Below are 22,258 nucleotides of genomic sequence, written 5' to 3' on the forward strand. Positions count from 1 at the left end.
CACATTGGCTTTAAAGTCACTGTCATTCATAAATGAGTGATGGGAATCATTGTTTTTGAACAAACCTCTTAAAGAAATCACAACTTACTTCATACACTGATGAGCTGTACTTGATAAGAGTGAAGCACTGCTAAGAATGGTGACTTCTCTTTTTCTGTAGAAGTATCCAGTAGAAAGACATCTAAATGTATAGAAAGCAAAGCTTTTTAGGAGTTTTTAAAATAATCTTTTTAAAGTTACTTAGTCATCTTAGCTTTAATTTAAATGTTCCAGATGGGCCATTTATGCAGTTTGTTGTAACCACAGCTCGGTTCCTCTCTGTTAAAATCAGCAGTGCTGACTGCTTTGTTATTTTAAATTTCGGGGCGCACAGCTGGTATAAGTAAGCCAAGCAAACCCCGCCACATCGCAGAGCTCCGTCCTGTGTTAGTAACTGGGGCGCTTGAGAGATGGTGCATTGCACCTTGTACTGACAGTGTGAGCCACATCAGCACTGGCATCATTTAACAGATACTAGAGGAGGGAAACTGTCTAAAAACTTTGCTTTATAATCCTCATGATTATAAGTTTGCTCTCTGGCATGGATCAAAAACTGTCCATGACTGCTCATAAGGTATTTTTCAGTTTATCACCTCTGTACCATGCATATGTCCCTTCCCCTCAGTGAGTTTTATATTCTTTGAGAAACCCCACTACAGAATTCAACAGTTATTATTTAATAAGTGGTTTCAGAGTTTAACCTAATTTCAAGGACGTACTCTGTAGATGAGAAACTATTATCTGTTAAGTAAGATTAAATTACTGAGCATAATTAAAGTCTGTTTTACTTAAGGCTCACAGTGTGGAGAGAAGGAATTCTAATCATTCATTTGACAAGTCAGAATCTTTCAGACTTGTTTCTTCACAGAGTCTTTGTTTCTTCACAAAACTAATATTATCTTGCTAGGATTGTTGAAGAACCAAAGTATGTTTACTGCCCCTGCTGGAGTTCTGTGATGATGGTGGTACTGGTGGGGCTGGTTCCTAAGCCGCCATGAAGCAATGTGTAGGACTTGTCTTTCCTAGAAAATGAGACTTGGTCAAGGTAAATCATGAGAGACCTCACTCAGTGAGACAGTCTAGTCACTTCATGGGAAGGATACCTGCTCCAGCCGGGCCCCACCTCCAGCCTCTGCACCTTCGAGTGTCAGCCACGTGCAGCGCTGTTGTGGGGACTAGCGCTCAACAGCTCAGCCCCCGGATGACTTTGAGCAAACAAACGCTTTTCATATTTCTGGCCTTTCTTGGCAAAATGAATATGTTGGATTATTCTATCTGCAAGGTTTCCTTTCTTCTGAAGTATTAAGTTAGTTGTAAATTTTGAAGTTCTTTCAAGTGAGAAAAAATGGTCTTATATGCAGGAGTCAGAAGTTAAAGACACATGCCAGATGCACAAAGCTTTGTGTTCCCTAAGGCAGCCTTTTTACTCCTCTCAGTTTTTAGCATCTTGTGCCTGATACTTGATTTTGTGATGGTTTAGGTAATTTAAATGGCCAGAGTAGTTTGAGTTTCAGGATGGGAACAATAGTGAATACAAAAATATTTAGCTTATCTCATTGTCTAATTGAGTAAGACTGCCCTTACACCATCAGATTTTTTTTTTAAAGAAAGTCTTATTTATTTAGGATAATTACAGTAAGAAAGTATTTTAATGAGGTGCTAAATGATCTCTTGAGATTGAGAAGTTGTTTTGTTATTTAAAAAGTGATTCTTACTTAGAGTGCTAGCAAAAACTTAATGACACGTTTAAACTAAATGTCTGTTTTCTTTGACTCTATTAAAAGAAAATTTTTCTATTCTAATGAATAAGATTTGGCTTGTTTTCGTTTCCCATCTAATCTGGTCGTTTTTAAAGACCGACCTTCTGGTGACTTTGTTATTGCTTTGCTTTCACGCTGACCCTTTGTGTTGTGTCAGATCCTGATCAGTCCTTACTCTAGGCATGGTCTTATACTTGGTGTTTCTCACTTCTTTCCCTTTGGGTGGAATTCTTTTAAAACAATCTCCTCTGAATTAAAACCATCGGAACTTTTCAGCATCAATAGGTATAAACGTTCTCCATTCCAGTGGACAGTTACATTTTCTTTTGTGTGGTCTCTGTAGCGGCATGCAAGGTGGATTCAAGAAACAGATGCATATAAAACTGATGCATAGTGAAAAATACTGCACCTGTAGACCATGTATATGTAATCTCAAAAGTGGTTTTGCCTCTTAATTTTGTTCAGATTACATAGTATTATGTGATCATTGCAAAGAAACATTGCTTAGAAAGGGAGACCTCCATGATCTTCAGCCTCCCAGCTCTTTCCACCCTGCCAAGATCATGTTTGCTATTGGTGTTGTGAACATCCCCAGCTTTTAATTACATAATTACATTTATTCCTCTATCATTTAGGTGTTTTACTTTATAAAAATGAGAGTGTGCAACAGCTTGCTTTTTTTCACTTATCTTTGTATCCCAACTCATTACAAACTGATTTACTTTCTTCTTTTGATTGGTTGATATATGGATGTCCTCCAGTTGAGTTCATCAATTTCCTATCCATAGACACCTGGGTTATTTTAGTTTTTCAGTACTTAACATTCATAGACACAGGGAACATAGATATGTATATATAGTTTGCATACTCCCGCAAGTTTTCCAATAGGATGTTAGTCTTATTGTGTTGTGTGTTGCAAATATTATTTTCTAGTTTGTCTTTTGATTTTGTTGCTTCTTACTAACTGCACATTAAATATAAATGATAAATAAAATGATGCTTCCAAGGTTGGTCACACTAAGAGTAGGCTCAGATCTTATAAACAGTTCCTGTCTTTGCTGATACTGTTTTAAAGCAAACCAGGAGGTCAGTTAATAATCTTGGATTATGACCATGTTAAATAGGACATTGAATTTATTGCAGAAGGCTGCTACAGTAAAACTGTATTTGCAGAGATTGGGTCCCTTTGAAGGCATACTTTGGTTTGGGTCATCATTCCTGAAACCATTTCCTAATATAGTGTTGAATTACAAGAGAGTTGTTCATTGATAAAATTAACATATTTTAGGAGGGAAATGCAATGTATGGATGCACTGTATTCACAATCATCAACATTTCCCCCCAGATTTTTGGTGGTAAAATGAAATTATGTAAATCAGATTGTAATGTATGCTTGAATGGAATTATGAAACAAATCCTTTTATATACCAAATAATCATGACTTAGGTATATCTAGCATATAAATATATACTTAAGTATAAGGTATATCTATAATTGTGTTGTTTAAATTAAGTTCCGAGTAAAATCTCTGCTGTGTAGTGTTATAGTTACTTAGGATGGGAGGGAGCAATTATAGATTCCTTGGTTTGGGGATATGTGAGAAATTTAAGTACATTCAGTTTAATCCTTTGAAGTTCATAAACACATATAATCTCTGTGTTAAGTCTTAAAACTAACCCAATAAGCTTTTTTTCTTCCTGGCTTTGTAGTATACTTCACCTCGCAGTGGTATCTTCTGAGTAAACCATCAGTCTGTGCTTAGTTAGCATGTGGTGAGTGAAGAATAATATGTCTTGTGTCTTTTGTGCAAAAAATCAAATGTATTGCATGATACTAACCATTTTGCTGGAATTCTTTTGTTCTTTTGTTTAATGAAAATATGATTATGCTATGGGTCAATACAGGGATTTTCTGTTAATTTTGCTTTAATATATAGATTAATAATCACCACCACCAATGTTATATAATTCTAGGAAATTTTAATTCTTTAAATAGCAATTGAAAGTTTCAAAATTGCTGTTTGACATTTTGCCAAAAAATCCCCCCAAAAATGTTTATGTATTTTATATTCCTTTTTGTGTTTTATTTCTTGAGAATGGTCTTCAGGGCTAATAAAGATTATGAGAGAGAAATGAAAAATCATTTTCTAGATAAGAGTGATACGTTTCATGAATCCAGAATGTAAAATATTACACAGCCTGCTTAGAGTCAGGCTAGTCTGAAATAATGAGCACTAGTAAAGTTAATTTAAAAATAAATGGCAGTTTTATTACTTCTAGGGATCATGTGTGTTAGTCACTCAGTTGTGTCCAACTATTTGCGACCCCATGGACTGTAGCCCTCCAGGCTCCTCTGTCCATGAAATTCTCCAGGCAGGACTACTGGAGTGGGTTGCCATTTCCTGCTCCAAGGGATCATACAGTATAGCAAAATAACACATTTGTCCTGAGGAGACCCTTAGGCAGCCTGCTTTAATTGAATGTGGCTATTTCTAATTAACGTCTTAGTACAATGAGGTGAAGGCATCTAAAATGTTTGGATACATTTGATTGTCCTCACATTTAAATAACCCCTCCCATCACCATTACATATTATCCATGCTTTTAGCATGATTTAGTACCCCCTAAAAATTTTGGGTATGTCTTTATCTCAAACTTTGCATGAATTTTCACAAGTGACAAGCTGAATCACAATCAATAGAGCTTACTTATAATTAAAGGTTCTCTGTGATTATTAATTCAACTAACATGCACCTAACAGTATCAAGTTTTAAAATGTTAACATACAGCATTTTTTTAACCTTTTAAGTTCAAATATCCTTTCTGCCTACATTTGAATCTCATATTTATTTTTAATGTGTATCAGTTAACTTGTTTTAGTGATTGTCTAAAGCTGTCATTAGTCATGTAAATCCCATATCTAACTCAATAAGTCCTCACCTTTACCTTTGTTTATAATATAAATATTGTATCATGTTCCTTACTGCATTTAAATAGCATCATTTACCACTTGAAATGCTACCATGTAGCATTTCTGTTGATTGATAACTTGTCTTCTCAACTTTGAGTTAGAAAAATTTCAAACAAGATTTGTAAAACTTAGGTAAACACTCATCCACCCTTCACCTATATTTATTAGGTTATTCACCAGTTGTTAACATTTTGCCAGATTTTCTCACTCTCACTCTTGCTTTCTCTCCATATGTATTTTTTCTCCTCTATGACATTTGACAGTTGCTTGCAAACATTGTGCTTGTAAGCATTTGCCAGTTGCTTGTCAAACGTAAACCAAATATCTTACCAAGTATCTTCAAGAGTAAGGGCCCTTTTCCTACATACTCACAATACAGTTGCCACTGTTCAGAAATTTAATATTAATACAATGCTGTTATCTAATATACAGTTAAATACTCAACTTCCCAGTTTTCCAAATAATGTCTCATAATTTTTAAAACTCCAGGACCTGCTGGGAGATTGCGTTTTGTCACCGTATTCTTCAGGTCTCTTGTGAACTAGAAAAGCCCTCCCCGCCTTTTCTCGGTCCCTCATGACATTGACATGGTGCAGCGTTATTGAGTCACGTGCGCACTTCTCTTCCTGCAACAGTGCAAGCTGACATTGGAAAATAATAATTGAAGAAAGGAGATCTTTTTCTTATCTTCTCTAGATTTCTAGGACTAACATGCGTGTTGAATGAGTTTTATATCAATAAATAGTAAACTCTTGGAGATACATCCTGAGTGGTGGATTATATTGTTCATTTACAAGTCAAGAAGACTTTATTACTTTCTCTAGAACTGAAAGATTCTCTCGATTACTTAATGCATTTTTAACCTCATACTTGATTTGACCACTGGCTTTTAGAATCTTATCTAGAGAAACCTTATTAGGAAGGTTTAGCATCGTATCTTATAGCATATTAAGGTTTTAAAATTAAGTTTGTTAATTTAAGATGAGGCATACATAATTTTTTTAAACCAAAAGGCAATTGTCCCTTGCTGCTATGCCTAGCATCCTGGGAGAACTGTAATACATAGAAACATCAGTACATTAGAGAAGAAGGACAAACCTTTTGGCCTCTTAAATCCAGCCTGCGTCCTTGAGGGCTTCTCCCAGGCTAGCGCACTTCCTCCTGGCTTTCTCTCACGTGACCTGGTAGCCTTTGGTACGTGCTACAGGCTGCAGTTTCCAGTGTCACATACAGATACTGCTTTCAGGACTGCTGACTAAAGATCATTCTAAGAACTGTAATGTTTAGAAGATTCCTTCAGGATTTAATATTTAGAATATTGTACTTCAGTCTTCGGACTGTAGAATATAATTTTAATATAATTTAACTTGAAAAAATAAATCTCCCAAAAAGTTAGCATTTAAAGATTTTTTTTTTCCTTTCTTTTTTCTCCTCATCCTTTTTCTTTTCCAGTCATGGCTGCGACCTTCGTCTTGAAGAAGTGGGGAGAGTGATGCAGGACAGACCTGGAAAACTGTGCACGTTTGCTGTTGTTAGTACGACGCTGTATTCAGGGCCCCTCATGTAGCCAGAAGACCAAGAAAAATCTGACATTGGCCCATGGAAAGATTGCAGACTGCCTTTAAAATAGATTATTATATCGTGGAGAAACAATGATAGTTTTGGGGGTTATCAATTTTTTTGTTGTTGTTGTTGGGAAGAGTTTTGTGTTGTTTAAAAGATATTTTGAATAACTTAACCTGATTTATGGGCTCACTTCATGTTCCTTTCTTCCATTCTTTTTGTCCCTCTTTTTAAAGAACTGCTTGACTTTCCTATTTATTTTTAGGGTGATTTTTTTTAAAGACTTGTGCAATACATTTTGAGGTGAAATTTAGTGGATTTTTTTCTGATAAATTAGAGCATTTAATTGACTATTTTATCCAGATTGATTTGTTGAATATTTGCTAAAGACTAGTTCTTTAAGCTCTGACATATGATAAATCCAAATGGCAGTACCTCATTGTTTACTTAGCTTTTGTACTTATATTTTTCAGAGGAAAAAATACTACTGTAAATTGTAAATAGCCAATACATAACTGTATCGTATGCAAATCTGTGACTGTTGGCAATGTCATCTCAGAACAGAAAAATAAAGTTTATTTACTGTATGAAATGTGCTTATTGTGTTTTTTCCTAAATTGAAATCTCTTCAAAGTAGTTTAGAATTATGTTCTGTCTGGGCAAATTATAATGAGGAACTGTTTCTCAAGAGAGCTGAATGGCCAAGTATTTGGAAAGATTTTTAATGCATTTAATCATGGAGTATTCTTTAATGTGTCAATGCTTGTATGGGAGAATAGGCTCTGTGTGTGTGTATATACATGCTTACAATTATAATTCTATTTATATTAAGGCCTATTAAAATTTCTGTGAAACTGCTTTTAATTGCACGATATTTTATCCTCAGTATGCTATCATTTAACTCCATGTTCTCTACTGTTGAACATCTCGGATAGTCATTTTGATTCAGTACTCCATGATGATCTGCCTGTCCATATGGTCAGCACACTGGAAAGAACAATCCAGGACCAACCCGTCTTTCTCTCAGCAACCTTTGATTGCCAAACACGGACACACTTCAGAAGACTGTGTGCCAGGTTTGTCTGGCACTGTTTCCCCAACATTCCAAAGATGTGATGTGTGGGCGAGCATTCAGAATCAGTATACTCTTAAGAGCACTGCATTTCAAAACTGAGCTTCACTCAGATTTGAAGTGTCAAAGATGCGTTGAAATGGCAATGCTTGCAGCGGTGCTACAGTGGGGGTGTAGGTGGGGGTGTGGGTGAGGCAGAGGCCTTCCTTCCACACTCAGCCGTTGTTTCTGTAATAATAACAGGTCCCTTATGCCTTCCTTTAAGATCCTCTTTAATCAGGTTTTGTTGTTCTTCAGAAGTGTCCAAACACCAAACATAAGTGAATATACCACACTCAGTAAACAATACGGCCATTTAAAATTTTACTCTGAAGATTAGATGCAGTTAAAATGTGGGTATGGATACATCTCTTATAATTTTCCCATTGCTTATTCCCCTGCTGCAGGAAGGCAGCTTCTCGCTTACCACACGCCTGGATTGGGTCACTCTTCCCTTTTATTTTATTTTTTGGAAAATGTTTATTTGAGTGTACCAGCATGTGGGATCTAGGTCCCTGACCAGGGATTGAACCTGGGTCCCCTGCATTGGGAGCTTGGAGTCTTAGCCACGAGGCCACCAGGGAAGTCCCACGCCCTCCCCTTTTAAATGGGGGAATGTGTAGTGTGTTTCCCTGCCCCTTTTTCTTGTCCCACCACTGTATGTTGGGAGTGGGTAGGATAGATAATTCCTATTTCTCATTCACAGGTTTCCAAGAAAAGTTAACTCAAGATCTGGGGTGGTTCACAAGATCCTGGATATAATGTTTGATGCTACAATTGGGTGAGACTTTGGGAAAGTTTTGGGAAGATGATGAATGTATTTTATGGGCAGTCAGGAAGGAAATGAATATTTATGACCCAATGAGCAGATTGTGGTGGGATAGATTGTTGCTTCCAATTCTTCTCTCCCTCCCTGTATCTGGATTATGCACCCACATACTTTGTTATCTGGGTTCACAGTACCTACTGTTAGAGTGGGTGGAGTACATTTCTTTACCAGCACTAAGATTGGCTGTGTGACTTTGGTCAATGAGTTTTGAGTGGACATGACTTTGCCACATCTGAGCAGCAGTTTTAAGAGCCCTTGCATGGTTTAGCCATTATCTTTTTATCTCTGTCATGAGACAGATAAAGATAAGAGAGTTCTCCCTTAGCTTGGGCCCTGAGATAAGTGATACATTGACCAGATGTGTAACAAGAGTAAGAAATAAGTAGTCATTATTATAAGCCACTGAGATTTGGGGATCATTTGTTGTTATAGCATGTGTGTGCGTGCTAAGTTGCTTCAGTTGTGTCCGACTCTGAAACACTGTGGACTGTAACTTGCCAGGGTCCTCTGTCCGTGGAGATTCTCCAGGCAAGAATACTGGAGGGGGTTGCCTGCCCTCCTCCAAGGGATCTTCCCAACCCAGGGATCGAACCCAGGTCTCTTGCATTGCAGGCAGATTCTTTACCATCTGAGTCAGCAAGGAAGTCCTACTATAGCATAATAGAGTGAAAACTGACACGCTGTGCAAAAAAAAAAAAAAATTATTGCAGGATAGTGTGATGTCTTCAGTTTTTAGAAGTTTGACTATGATATCTTGGTGTGGATTTCTTTAGGTTTATTTTTGCTCAGCTTCTTGAATCCACAGGTTTATGTCTTTTACCAAATGTGGGAACTTTTCAGCCATTATTTGAGTATTTTTTTTAGCCCCACCCTCTTGTTTTCCTGCTCTCTTTCTGGGACCCCAGTGACAAGTTAGATCCTTTGTTATAGCCCCACGAGTCCCAGAGGCCCTGTTTTTTTTTTTTCAGCCTGATTTCTGTTGTTCAGATTGAGTAATTTCTCTTGTTCTATTTATAAGTTCATTGACTCTTTCCTCTGTCCCCTCCTTTCTGCTGTTGAACCCATTCACTTGAGTTTTTAATTACTATGATTATTTATTTTTTTTGATGTGGGCCATTTTATTTTTTATTTATTTATTTATTTTTTGATGTGGGCCATTTTTAAAGTCTTTATTGAATTTGTTGCAATATTGCTTCTGTTATATGTTTTGGTTTTTTGTCTGTGAGGCATGTAGGATCATAGCTCTGTAATCAGGGGTTGAACCTGCACCCCTGCATTGAAAGGCAAAGTCTTAACCACTGGACCACCAGGGAAGTCCCCCATCCATTGAGTTTTTAATTTGAATGATTGTATTTTTTAGTTCTAAAATTCCCACTCAGGTCTTCATATCTTCCATTTCTTTGCAGAGATGTTCTGTTACTTTGCTTCAAGCATGTTTGTAATTGCTCACTGAAGCACATGTCTGATGGCTGCCTTAAAATCTTTGTCAGGTAAAGGATGGGATAGAAGTCCAGATTTTCTACTAGGCCTTCATTGACACCAAAGGTGGGGAGGTTCTCCTCATCACTGCTGGGTGGGGATTCAAGTTAATAGTTGCCCACTAGACCTCTACTGATGCCACAGGAGGGTGACCTCTTTACCTTTTACCTTTGAGTAGCTGTGAAAGTCCACCCTCCACTGGGCCTCCTCTTCTTCTACCCCTACTTGCTGCTCAGCCTCCTCTGACATCACCCTGCATGAGTTTGGGGTTGCCTCCTTACAGCCTGGAGGAAGTTAGAGCCCTGAGCTCCCCACTGTGCCTTTGCTAGCAGCGGTTGGGGGCAGGTCACATTGTTTCTTGCTGGAAGTTTTTTTGTGTATGGCTGGAGTAGAGCGGTGCTTGTCTAAACGCTTTCTGTCTTGCCAGGCTGCCCCTTTCTGCTCCTTTGCTTGAGCATCCAGTGTTTCCAGATAGCCAGTTTCTTCAGGTCCAAGTCTGCCGTATATGAGGCAAAGGAAGCCTCAGGAGCTCAAGGCCTCAGGACCCAAGTGCCCTGACCAGTCTGCCTCCTCCACTCCACTTCCCAAGTCTTCCTAGGTTTGTTTTATATATTCATATAATGTCCAGGGTTTTCAGCTGTACTTGGTAGGAGGTTTAGGGAGAAACATGTCTGCTCCATCCTCCCTGAAGCCGGTCTCTCATACAATGTGATTGTAGTTAGTATATATTTAGTGTGTATTATTTAGTGATTTGAAGAATTCTATATATTGCATATGCACTGTAAAAAAATATTTTAAAAAATTAATTTATTTTTAATTGAAGGATAATTGCTTTATAATAGTGTGTTGATTTCTGCCACATATCAGCATGAATCAGCCATAGGTGTACATATGTCCCCTCCCTCTTGAACTTCTCACCCCTTCTAGGGTGTCAGAGATGAATGGTTAAAGAAGTTGTGGTACATATATGCAATGGAATGTTACTCAGCCATAAGAATGAATGCATTCGAGTCAGTTCTAATGAGGGATGAACCTAGAGCCTATTATAGAGAGTAAAGTAAGTCAGAAAGACAAAACTAATGTCATATATAAATGCATATATATGGAATTTAGAAAATGGTGCTGATGGACCTATTCGTAGGGCAGGAATAGAGACACAGACATAGAGAACAGACTTGTGGACACAGCGAGGGGAGCAGAGGGGGAGGAATTGGGAGCACAGCACGGGAGGCTGTACATTACCACGCGTAACATCGGCAGCCAGTGGGGGTTCGCCCTATGGTGCAGGGAGCTCAGCCCGCTGCTCTGCGACAGATGACATTCACTTTTAGTAGATACAAACTAGACGCGTTAGCAGCTCATTCATAACAGTGGTTATAACTGGTCTTCCCTGGTCACTTCCATGGAATCTTTATTTCCTTGTCCTTCTTTAGTTTTTTTCATGGCATCAAGTATTGCCTGCCCTCAGTAAAAATGATTGTTTTCTTTGTACTAGAATGAGAACTCTAAGAGGCCAGGCTTATTATCTGTCTTGTCTTCAGTTGTATCCTTACAACCTGGAATATGTAATAAGCACACAATAAATGTGTATTGAATATAAATGAATGAATGGATGAACAAGTGAATTAAGAAGATAAAATGTACAAGTACTTTTTCTGTAATTAAAAACAAAAACTCTTTTTAAGACTGGGAAAAATTTTAAAGACCTCTTTCTCTTTCTCTCTTAACATGGGAACACAAGGGAGCAAGAAGAAGACAGTTATGAGCAGAACCAGGGTTTTTTTTCCACTTGTTTTATAAGTGAGTTAGTCACAAATATTAATGTTTTAAGGAACCAATTACTTGTCACACACATCACAGTGGATCAGGACACACCAGGAGAAATGAGTACAGCTAGAAAGAGTCTCTTCCTATTTTCATTCCTACTTTCCTAGATTTTTTTTTCGGGGAGGGGGGGATTGAGTCACCTTAGATTTGAAGGTTAAGTTAGGCCCAGGGAAAGAACCTGAGAAAGCTCCAAAGAGCTTAAATTTCCCTAATCTTTTGGAGAGGCAACATAGCATACTGGCTAAGAATGCAGACTCTGGGGCCAGCCTGCCAGGCTTCCAGGTCTGGCTTGGCCATTTACTAGACAAGGGCTCTGAGACAGGGTGGGGTCACAGGCCCTTTGCTGCAGTGTTTGCACCTGGACAGACTCTTCCTGAGCAACAGAATACAGGAAACTATAAGGGACTAAGGAAACTGCATTTGCAGTTGGGACAAACTATGAACAGTAAGACACAAAAAGGCCCAAACCCAGCTGTCACTTGTGAGGTACTGGGAGCAAAGCAGGGCCCCACACATGGTCCCTGCACACAGCACCACAAGGGGGTGGGCAGACCACCTAAGCGTCCCCTCCAGCCTGACCCACTGATCTGAACCACCATCCCCTCCCCACCCCATCTAAGAGACCAGCCAGCCATTGGGAGCAAGGGAACTTGTTACTTATTTCTGCTCCCTCGTGCCACGGCAGAGTCCCAGTAAAGCCTTGCCTGAAATTCTTGTCTACTCTCTCATCAGTTTCTACTGACGGTAACAAAGGTTTAGATACAGGAGCAGAAATGGCAACCTGCAAGCCCTTTTGGAAGCTTCTGGTTAGATCACAACCTGGGCCAAACTCAGAATTCAGGGGTGGGAAAATTCACACCATTTCTCAAGAGGAGGATTCAGAAAGGATTTGTAAGGGTGTGAATGAAGTGAGCAGGTGACGATTTGGGGAGCTCAATGCAAGCAATTTATCAAAACACTTCTCAGCTCAGTACAGTCGCTACCATTCAGCTGAGCTCATACCGGGCATCCAACCTGCCTGCTGGCACAAGCGTAAGCGTGTTTCCTGGAAGGACGTGCTTCAGGGAACCCTGCAGAGCAGGGGGCAGGACGGAAGGACGAGGTTCTGGGCCTTCTTTCCTCTCAGAGCTGCTCCACTTTGACTTGTTTTATATATTGAGGTTCTCCATGAGGTTTTGTTTGAAAAAAATTCTGCCATTAAAAAACCTTTAACAAATTTTCTCTTTGGATGTATTCAGACCAACAGGAAGAGCTTACTTAGTCCATGTTTCCTTGGTCCCTGCATAAGTGCTTTTGCTCATCTGTTTAAGTCTGTACCTTGGGTGATACTCAAAGGCCTCCATAAGAAAGAACTTCTGGGAATCAGTGATTATATGTTCTTTACAATTATGAGTCACCAATAGGTAAGAAATTTATTTATAGACAAGTGCCAGGGAAAGTTTCAATGTATTTTCTCTTTTGGGCAATGAGAACTATTATGTATCACGTAACCTGTTTCCCTTTTCACTTTGGCCACATGGAAGCTTGGTGCCAAATTTAGGTCCCACATTTCATAACTCTTAAAACTAGAATCGCCCACTGAAATTCTAAAATACAGATTGCAAGGCTTTAGCCAGAGAGATTCTGTTTCAGTGTGAACCACTGGGCTGCCCCTGCTGGCTTGATTCTTTCTATTCTCCTTCTGTCCTGGACTTGCCTTCTGATTCTAATACGGGTTTCCCCTGGCCCTGATTGGTCTTTCATGCAGCAAGTCAGTTATTCCTCAGTCCAGACCAGCAGTGAGCAGGGGTTGCTCCCAGGGCCAGTGAAGGCACTGAGCTGCTTCTTGCGATAGGGGCCTGTCCTGGGAAGGAGGAAGGTACTCAGCCGAGAAGGGTAGGAGGCACCAGACCTTCTAAGTCTGTGAGTTTGAGAATCCAGGTGTCTTCCCCAGTGAGCAACCCTGGGGGAGGCCTAATCTGGGGCACGAGGGCAGGGCTGGGCCTGAGGGTTAGAAGACAACACCCTGGGCTCTCAGCGAAGCAGGACTCTGGCCCAGAAAGAGCCACAGCCCGCCAAATCTCCTGTAACTTCTGAGCATCTGATCACACAGGGTCAACGTGGGGATCTTCACTCTCGTGGGCACCTCCAAGTTTAGGTGGAGTAACCAAGGTTCCCAGAGTTTAATCCAACATTCAGACTTGGCCCACAGTTGTTAGAAAGAACATGATTGTCCTCTAGGATGATTCTGAATTTAGAATTGAATGTAAATGTTGAAATAAATCCATGGTCCTAATCTTTTAGGGTTATTTGTATTTTTAAGATAATTGGCATGTTAAGTTAGCTAATAAATTAGCCTTGGATTCATTTTAAAACATATGATTGAAGACTTTATTTAGATTTGTGATTTTAAGCTGAGACTTATATTAAGTTTATAAATAATATTGGAGTATTTAAGATACCAAGATAGATACTAAGTTTTATTGGTTAGATTTATCAACCTTGGTGAAATAATGAATTATTTAAGTACTTGGAAGCTTTTAGAGTTACATGAATCATGAAATGCTTATGTATGTGAAAGTTGCTCAGTTGTGTCCAGCTCTTTATGACACCATGGACTACACAGTCCATGGAATTCTCCAGGCCAGAATACTGGAGTGGGTAGCCTTTCCCTTCTCCAGGGGATCTTCTCAATCCAGGGATCAAACCCAGGTCTCCTACATTGCAGGCAGACTTTTTACCTGTTAAGCCACAAGAGAAGCCCAATGAAATGCTTATAAAGGAAATCAAATGTAATACATTTATTAATATAGTAATTTCAAACAAAGGGAATTTAACGAAGTTACAAAAACCTCCTGAAAATAATTGCTTGAAATTTCTAATTTCATAGATTCATAATTAATGATTATGAAGATTCATAATTAGAATATGTAGATTCATAATTAACAAAATTAAAGCTGAACTTAAGGTTCTACATTTGTGATGTTAATAATTTCAATGTTAAGTTTTTTAAACTGAGGTAGTCTTCTAATGAAAACTTTCTCTTGAATCTCTTTGAAAATGCTAATTAGAATTACATTCCCCCCCCCTCCTTTATCCTACAGCTCTTATTTTCTCTGCAGATAGTTCTGTTTGTGAATTTTTCTTCCCTGTTGTTGCGGTTCCCAGTGGCTGCCAGTCCCTCAGTGACCGTCAGAGGACCAGGTGGGTCACCCTCATGGCCTGAATGAGTTTCCCTTCGTGTTTTACTTCTGTTTGCTCAACAGCTGTGTCCCTGAATGAAAGGGCCACCTCTGCACCCCGTGGAAGTGGGCAGGGCTGGTGTCTTACCCTGCGATTCTTTCTCTCTGTTGTGTTCTCTCCTGCTCTCCCTCCTCCTACTCTTTATAAGACTGTTTGCCTTCTGCTCTTTTACACACGCTGGTATTAGATTCACTCCAGGGCAGCCACAGAGCTCACTGCTCCCGTTTAAGAGGGAAGACGGAGGAGGAAGAAGGAGCATTCATGGAGTATCTCCTCCTCCTCCTCACAGCATTCAAGCCCTCCTAGAGGGTGTAGGCATTGTCGTCCCATTTGACTCATTGGGGTTCACCTTTAGTGGTTTTTCCAGTAGTCATGTGTGGATACAAGAGTTGGACCGTAAAGAAAGCTGAGTGCCAAAGAATTGATGCTTTTGAACTGTGGGGTTGGAGAAGACTCTTGAGAGTCCCTTGGACTGCAAGGAGATAAACCAGTCAATCCTAAAAGAAATCACTCCTGAATGTTCTTTGAAAGGATTGATGCTGAAGCTGAAGCTCCCAATACTTTGGCCACCTGATACAAAGAGCTGACTTATTAGAAAAGACCCTGATTCTGGGAAAGATTGAACGCAGGAGGAGAAGGGGATGACACAGGATGAGATGGTTGGATGGCATCACTGACTGTATGGACATGAGTCTGAGCAAGCTCTGGGAGTTGGTGATGAACAGGGTAGCCTGGCATGCTGCAGTCCATGGGGTCACAAAGAATTGGACACAACTGAGCGACTGAACTGACTGACTTAGTTGTTTTAAAAGTTGAAACTGAGCTTTATTGAGCCGTGCAAGGATAGAAGCTTAAACAAGAAAATGCACAAGGATCAGAAAATGTCAGATGCCTGCCTCGTGGTCTTGTGATGGATGATATACAGTTGGGTTCTTTCCTTGGGAGTGATGGAATATACTAGAATTGCATAACTGGAGATGGGGTGGGGAGGGCGGGGAGAGAGAGTGCCGTCAGCAGACAGAACAGATATGATGGTCATTGAAACATTTGCTCATCAGAAGCGGTGGTTGAGAGTTCAGGTTTCAGAACAAGAGGATGGAGATGAATTGGCCCTGGCTGACTCACTGTACATGTGTGCATGCCTTATTTTCTTTAACTTTCATCACAGCCAGAAGTGAGGAACCTGGGTCACTGTGGACATCAGAAAACTGTAGGCCAGTAATCTAGAAGGCAGGATCTGAACCCTGGACTCAATGATTTCAAACCTTCCAAACCTGGGCCTTTTCAAATTCACGCTAAATTGTTAGCACAATCCTCAATATCCTCCATCTCAGCTCTGAAGTCTCATTTTGCCTGCTTCCCCCCCCCCACCCCCCGAACTTATGTATGTCTGTGCTGGGTCTTCATTGCTGTTCTTGGGCTTTCTCTAGTTGCAGCAAACAGGGAGTTGCGGTGCTCAGGCTTTAGGATGTGAAGGCTCAGTAGCTGTGGCTCGAAGGCTCCAGAGAGCAGTCACAGTAGTCGTGGTGCTGGGACTTAGTTGCCCCAAGGCATGTGAGATCTTCCCCGACCAGGGTTTGAACCAGTGTCCCTTGTATTGCAAGGCATATTCTTAACCACTGGGCGACCAAGGAAGCCCTCCTTTTGCCTTCTTGATTTAAGTGAAACCCTTGTTCTCTGTGATTCTCCTGCAGCTTTTTTTCAGCCTGTGTTGGTAGCAGGGTGCCCCTGGGATGACTGGCTTGAAGGTCTGCCTTGTTCCTCATCAGAGCTTCTACACTGCAGGAGAATACTGGCCAGACTATGGTGGACAGGGCCCTATGACCTCTTGAGGAGGGGTGATCTGGGGTTGTACTGGTCATGTGAGCCCAGGGATCTACCTCCTTGAGGCCTGTATGTGTCAGGCTGGTGGACGGAGGGGTAGGGTCGCAGGCGTGGTCTAGGGCTGCCCAGCTGTGCCATCCTTGCTGTGCACTTTTGGGGTCCACCCTACCCATGCCGGTCCTTCCCTCAGGCCTTTGCCTTCATTCCCACGCCTTGCCTCAGCCCACACTCTGTTGTGCCCAGAAGTTTAAAGTCTCATTGAATAATTCTTCACCGAAGATGTGCCATAAACTAACAGTGACTGAATTCTCCTAGGTCACCAGTGGGCGTCAGTTGGATGTGTCAGTTGATGTTTGTAGACTGGCCCTTTGGGCTGTATCTGGTGGACATTCTTCCCATTTCAGCAGGGCTCACGCGTGCACCTGGAGTCAGCTCTGCGTCTGCTGAGCCGAGCTGGTCCAGGGGCCAGGCTGTCTATTCTCTGCTGCGTGGTCACCCCGAGTCCAGCAGGGAGCACGTGCTTGTTCACGGGCAGCGCAGCAGGGGGCTGGGGGCAGTAGCCGCCCACAGACCTCCATGAGGCCCAGCTCCCTTCCACCACCTTCTGATGGTTCAGGCAAGTCACCGGGTCAGGCCAGCGTGCAGATGGCACAGCTGTGAAGAAAGAGGGAGAGATGCTTCTTCGTCCCCGGGCCTTCCCATCTCTGGTTTTGTCTGGGTCCTGGGTGTGGTGTCTGGCTGCCAGCGGTGATGGCTTCTGTGGGGGTCCCCTGTCCTCTGACCCTGGACGGCTGTGTGTGAACGATGTGACTGCTTGCAGAGAGGCTTGGTGGAAGCTCTCAGTCACACGGGGGCTCAAGAGCCTCCTGATCTTCCCAGGAAGCTCTGAGAGCTGGAGCGGTTGGCGAGGCTTCCGCCGTTCATATCTAATCCAGGCGCTGATTGATGGAGGCGGTTTCGCTTTGATTGTCCCTGGGAGACAGGAGCCACTCACAGGTCTGTGGCCATTTACGGGCAGAGCCAGAGGCTGGTCCTCCTTGTGGAACACTTCCCTCCTGGTAGAGGTTATGTTATTACACCCTCTGGCCATCGTGTCGTCCCCTCACTGCTGAACCCTCACCAGCAGCTCCCAAATAGGCTCTCCCGCTCCTGCCTCCAAAGGCAAAGCTCTGGGATTCCACATCTTCCCCCCACCTATCACCCCATTGCTCCCTGCCTCTTTAGAGAAAAGACTTTAGAAAGAGACACTCACTGTCCCTGACATCTTTGCTTCCATTCCTGTTGAACTCCTCTCTGGAAACTGCCCTCGGCCAGGACCCTTGCTCAGGCAGGTGGTCACGCTGGGTCTCATCTGATTCAAACACATGGCCCCTTTCTCTTCCAGGAAACTCTCCCCTCATTTGGAATCCACTCCACCTCCTGATTCGCTGGCCAGGACATCCTCATCTTCCCTGACCACTGACAACCTAGGGCCCTGGGGTTCAGGCTCCAGGCCTTTCTTCTCTCTTATCTGCATCCCCTCGGTGATCTCATCCTGTCTCCTGGCTTTAAACACCCGCTGCGTGCCAATGGTGCTCACTTTATATCTCCTTCCTGGTCTCCAGACTCTCTCAACTGCCCGTGCAACGTCTCTGCTTGGTTGTCTAATTGCAGCTCGACCTTGGCCTGTCCCAGACTGAATCCTGATCCCCAAGACCTGCTCCTGCTATGTCACCCCCATATCAGTTAAAGGCTTCCCTCTCTCTTCACCAACTCCTAACGGTCACTGGATCCTTAGATCTCTCCCTTTGGTTTGGGGGTTTGCATTTTTTCCTTTATGATGTAACTTTATTTTCGAATATGTTAAACATTTATGCAGTTCAAAGTCAAAACAGTATTAAGAGGTATCCTTAGAGAAATCTCATTTCCCTTCTGACACTTGACCCCATTTTTCAGTGTTTCTTCTGGCAAAAATAGGCACATATATGTATTTCGCCCTTTTTCTTACACCAAAGTTGGCATACTATATGCATTGTTCTATATCTTGTGTGTGTGTTTTTTTCCACTGAACAATGTATCGTGGAGATCACTCCAGTGCACAGAAAACTTCCTCATTCTTTTTACAGCTACATCAGAATTTCATTGCATGGATGTAATTTATTCAACCAGACCCCTACTGACAAACATTTGAGTTCTTTCCAGTTGAGCTGCTATTGCAAATAGGGCTGCAGACCTTATGTATATGCTTTGTGTTTTGATCTTGTGTTTTGTGATTTGGAAGGGTGTTTTAGGGTGGATTCCTAGAACTGTGGGTGAAGGATGTCATCAAGAGAGTCTCGGAAGTGGCGCAGGGTTTGTGACCTGGTGTAGCCCCAGGGAGTGCAGAGCCTCCAGTGCCCAACTTAGGTATGGCCAAGGACGACATGGAAGGAACCTCCCCCAGAGTGTGGGGTCGTGGGCCCAGAAAGCTGTTGAGGCAGCCTTTCCCAAGGGGCAGACAGGGGCCCACTCATGGAACATTCTGCCTGCTCCGGGTCTCCTGTTGTCTGGGTCTCCCTTTTAGAATTGGCTCTTGGTGCCGTGGAGTTCAGCCACGTCCTTACTGGTTGTCTGCCTGCTGAGTCTGTCCGTTTCTGATGGAGGGGTGCTAGTCTCCAACTCTGCTAGTGGACTCATCTATTTCTTTATCTTTGAGTTTTCTGCAGTTTGAATACGATACGTCTGGATATAGGGAGGGTTTCCCAGGTAGCGCTGGTGGTAAAGAACCTGCCCGACAATGCAGGAGACACAGAGACACAGGTTGGATCCCTGGGTTGGGAAGATCCCCTGGAGGAGGGCCCAGCAACCCCCTCCAGTATTCCTGTCTGGAGAGCCCCACGGACAGAGGAGCCTGGCAGGCCATGGTCCATAGGGCCGCCCAGAGTCAGGCATGACTGAAGCGACTTAGCTGGCACAGATGCGTAGGGTTTCTCTTTTTTTCTTAAGGTGTAGACTTGATTGAACTGATCTCCAGTCGGTGTATAGGTAAGCCCGGGCTGCCTCTGCGCCTCAGCCTGCAACCAGAGGCTTCTTTCTCTCTCCTCCTTCTTCCTCCCTCCTGCCTTCTCTCCCTTTCATTCTCTCTTTTGGCGTTTTTCCTTCGTAGTGTTCTCTGATCTTCCTGGATCTGTGGTTTGCTGTCTGACATTAATTTGGGGGCAATTTCATTGTTACTTTAAATTTTTCTTCTGTTCCTTTCTCTCTCTCTCTCTGCTTCTTTCAATACTTCCATTCTATGTATGTGACACATTTTATAGTTGTCTTATAGCTCTGGTTGTTCTGTTCCCTTTTTTCCTCCAGTTTTTTTTTTTTTTCATCCCCCTTTTGAATTTTCAATTTGAGAAGTTTCTATTGACATATTCTCCAGCTCAGAGGATCTTTCCTCAGTCATGTCCAGTCTACTTACTGCTCCCATCAGAGGGATTCTTCATTTCTGTCACAGGAGTTTTGATCTCTCATTTTGCCATCGTGGGAAATCCTGGAATTTCTGGGTTGACTGCACAAATTCCAAAGAGAAAGCCAGGAAGAAAAGGCAGGGAGGAAAAGGAGAAATCTGAGGCCATGGGGATATCCTTTGCAGTTGCTGAATCAAGTCTCACTTGATGCCAGAACTAAATCAGGATTTTTAATGGACATACCCAGTAAGGGATCTTTATATTACAAGTCAGCTTGAGGTGAATCTTCTGTCACTTGTGCCTCAGAGCCCTCACAAATTCTGTACCTAACTCATAGGCTTATTGTGAGGTTTAAATAGCACTTAGTGACCGAAGCGTGGCAGACAATAGTACTCAGTGAACGGTCCCCAGTATTGTTACTGTGTTCTGCATGTTTTTACATAGTTCACTGTGCTTTTTTATTCCATATCCTAACACTGGCTTGTTTCTGTTTCCCTTTTTGGTATGATTCAGTTTCTACCCCCAAAGGAGAGAGGCTGAGGGAGGGGGCTGGTCAGCCGTGGACCTCTCACCACCAGCTTCGGCCCCGGGTCTTCCTTGCGAGGCCACAGCCGAGGAGCAACACAGAGGCCTCGCGCTGTGGTCGAAACTGCTCTGACATCTCATTTTCGTTCTTCGACTGATGTTTGTCTGCATCCACTTACACAGAACGGTTTCCAGTAAAGTGTTCCAAGTGCCTTTTTTCAGAAACCCAAATCCACATGAAAACAATGGCAACAAGAAAAAGGTGTAAACTTTCCAGGACAGGCCCAGATTTTGAAAATGTGATAAAGAGGTTATTGTGCGTCCGAACTTTTCACACAAGAATTGGAGGAGATTTAACACCAGGAATAATAAACATAGGAAAACCAGCTAATGCAGAGCAGATGGGCCTGCAGGGCAGTCAGTGCTAAGCACTTCGATGTCTCTCCTCTTGGACCTTTGGACTCAAGATGACTGAATGCTAGTTTCTCTAATTCCAAATAAAGTCAGTGCATTCGGGGAAACTATCAATATGATTGGTTTGATTTCTGGGATGATAAATGGATTAAGGTTTTTTTGGGGAGTGGGGTATTTCCCTCATGGCTCAGATGGTAAAGAATCTGCCTGCAATGCAGGAGACATGGGTTCAATCTCTGGGTTGGGAAAGTTTTTTAAGACCATATAATGTGGTGGATGTTTGACACTTGCTACTTTAGTCCTGACCCCAGCTCCATTTTACGAATGAGAAAATTGAGGTTTTAAAAGTGCAAATCACTTTACTGAAGGGCACACAGCTAGTATGAGAGCTGAGCTAGGATGGGTCCTAGGTCAGTCTCATTGCATATGCTGTGGTTCTGCAAACTGGGTAATAGGTGAGCAGGCAAACGGGGTCATGGCCACATAAATTTGAGAGACACTGTGTGTGTATATTTGTACATGCAGTGATTACATTTGTGGTCAAGTCTTTGTATGACTTAAGCTTTATTTTCTCTTGGATAAATACCTCAGAGTGGAAGGGCTAGGCCATAGGGTAGGTATAGGTTTAACTTCTAAAGAAACTGTTAAACTGTTTCTCAGGTTGGTTGCACCATTTTGCATTTCCAGCAGCAGTATATGAGAGTTCTGGTTCTTCCTCATCAGCACTTGGTATACTCAGCCTTAAACGTTTGCCCTCTTAATATCATCATAACAGATTTTCTTACGGTTTTCATTTGCCTTTCCCTAATGACTAATAATATTGAGTATGTTTTCATGTGCTTGTTTACAATCTGTATATCTTTTTTATTTTTTATTTTTCCTACCTACAATCTGTATATCTTTTTTAGTTAAGTCTTCAAGTGATTTGCATGTTTTTGAGTTGTTTCATATCATTGAGTTTTGAGAGTTCTTTAATACTTATTGATACAAGTCTTTTACTAGTTATCTGCTTTGCAGAGACTTTCTCCAAGTCTGGACTTGTATTTTCATTCTCCTAATAATGTCTTTTGAAGAACAGAAGTTTTTAACTCTGGTGAAGTTCAATTTATTTATTTATTTTAAAATTTATTATGTTGAAGTTGATACACAATGTTGTGTTAATTTCTGCTCTATGTACAGAAAAGTGACTTAGTTATACATTCTTTTTCATATTCTTTTCCATTGTGGTTTATTACAGGATATTGGATATAGTTCCCAGTGCTCTGCAGTAGGGTCTCGTTTA

The 22,258-nt window shown here is 41.8% G+C and overlaps 1 protein-coding gene across 6 annotated transcripts in view; it reads left to right on the top strand.

Annotated features, from left to right (window-relative positions):
- Positions 1-7,190, top strand: part of GOLGA4 (golgin A4) — a 113,028-nt gene extending 105,838 nt beyond the window's left edge. For 5 of the 6 annotated variants that reach the window (XM_070455410.1, XM_070455412.1, XM_070455413.1 and 2 more), the window contains 2 exons: positions 3,509-3,571; positions 6,222-7,190. In XM_070455410.1, the coding sequence (XP_070311511.1) occupies positions 3,509-3,538 (30 nt within the window). In that variant the 3' untranslated portion in view covers positions 3,539-3,571; positions 6,222-7,190. The remainder of the gene's footprint in view (positions 1-3,508; positions 3,572-6,221) is intronic. The other variant, XM_070455411.1, reaches the window with a different exon arrangement.
- The last annotated feature ends 15,068 nt before the right edge of the window (positions 7,191-22,258 follow it).

Source organism: Odocoileus virginianus, chromosome 26, assembly GCF_023699985.2.
Source record: "Odocoileus virginianus isolate 20LAN1187 ecotype Illinois chromosome 26, Ovbor_1.2, whole genome shotgun sequence".
Classification (NCBI taxonomy): domain Eukaryota; kingdom Metazoa; phylum Chordata; class Mammalia; order Artiodactyla; family Cervidae; genus Odocoileus; species Odocoileus virginianus.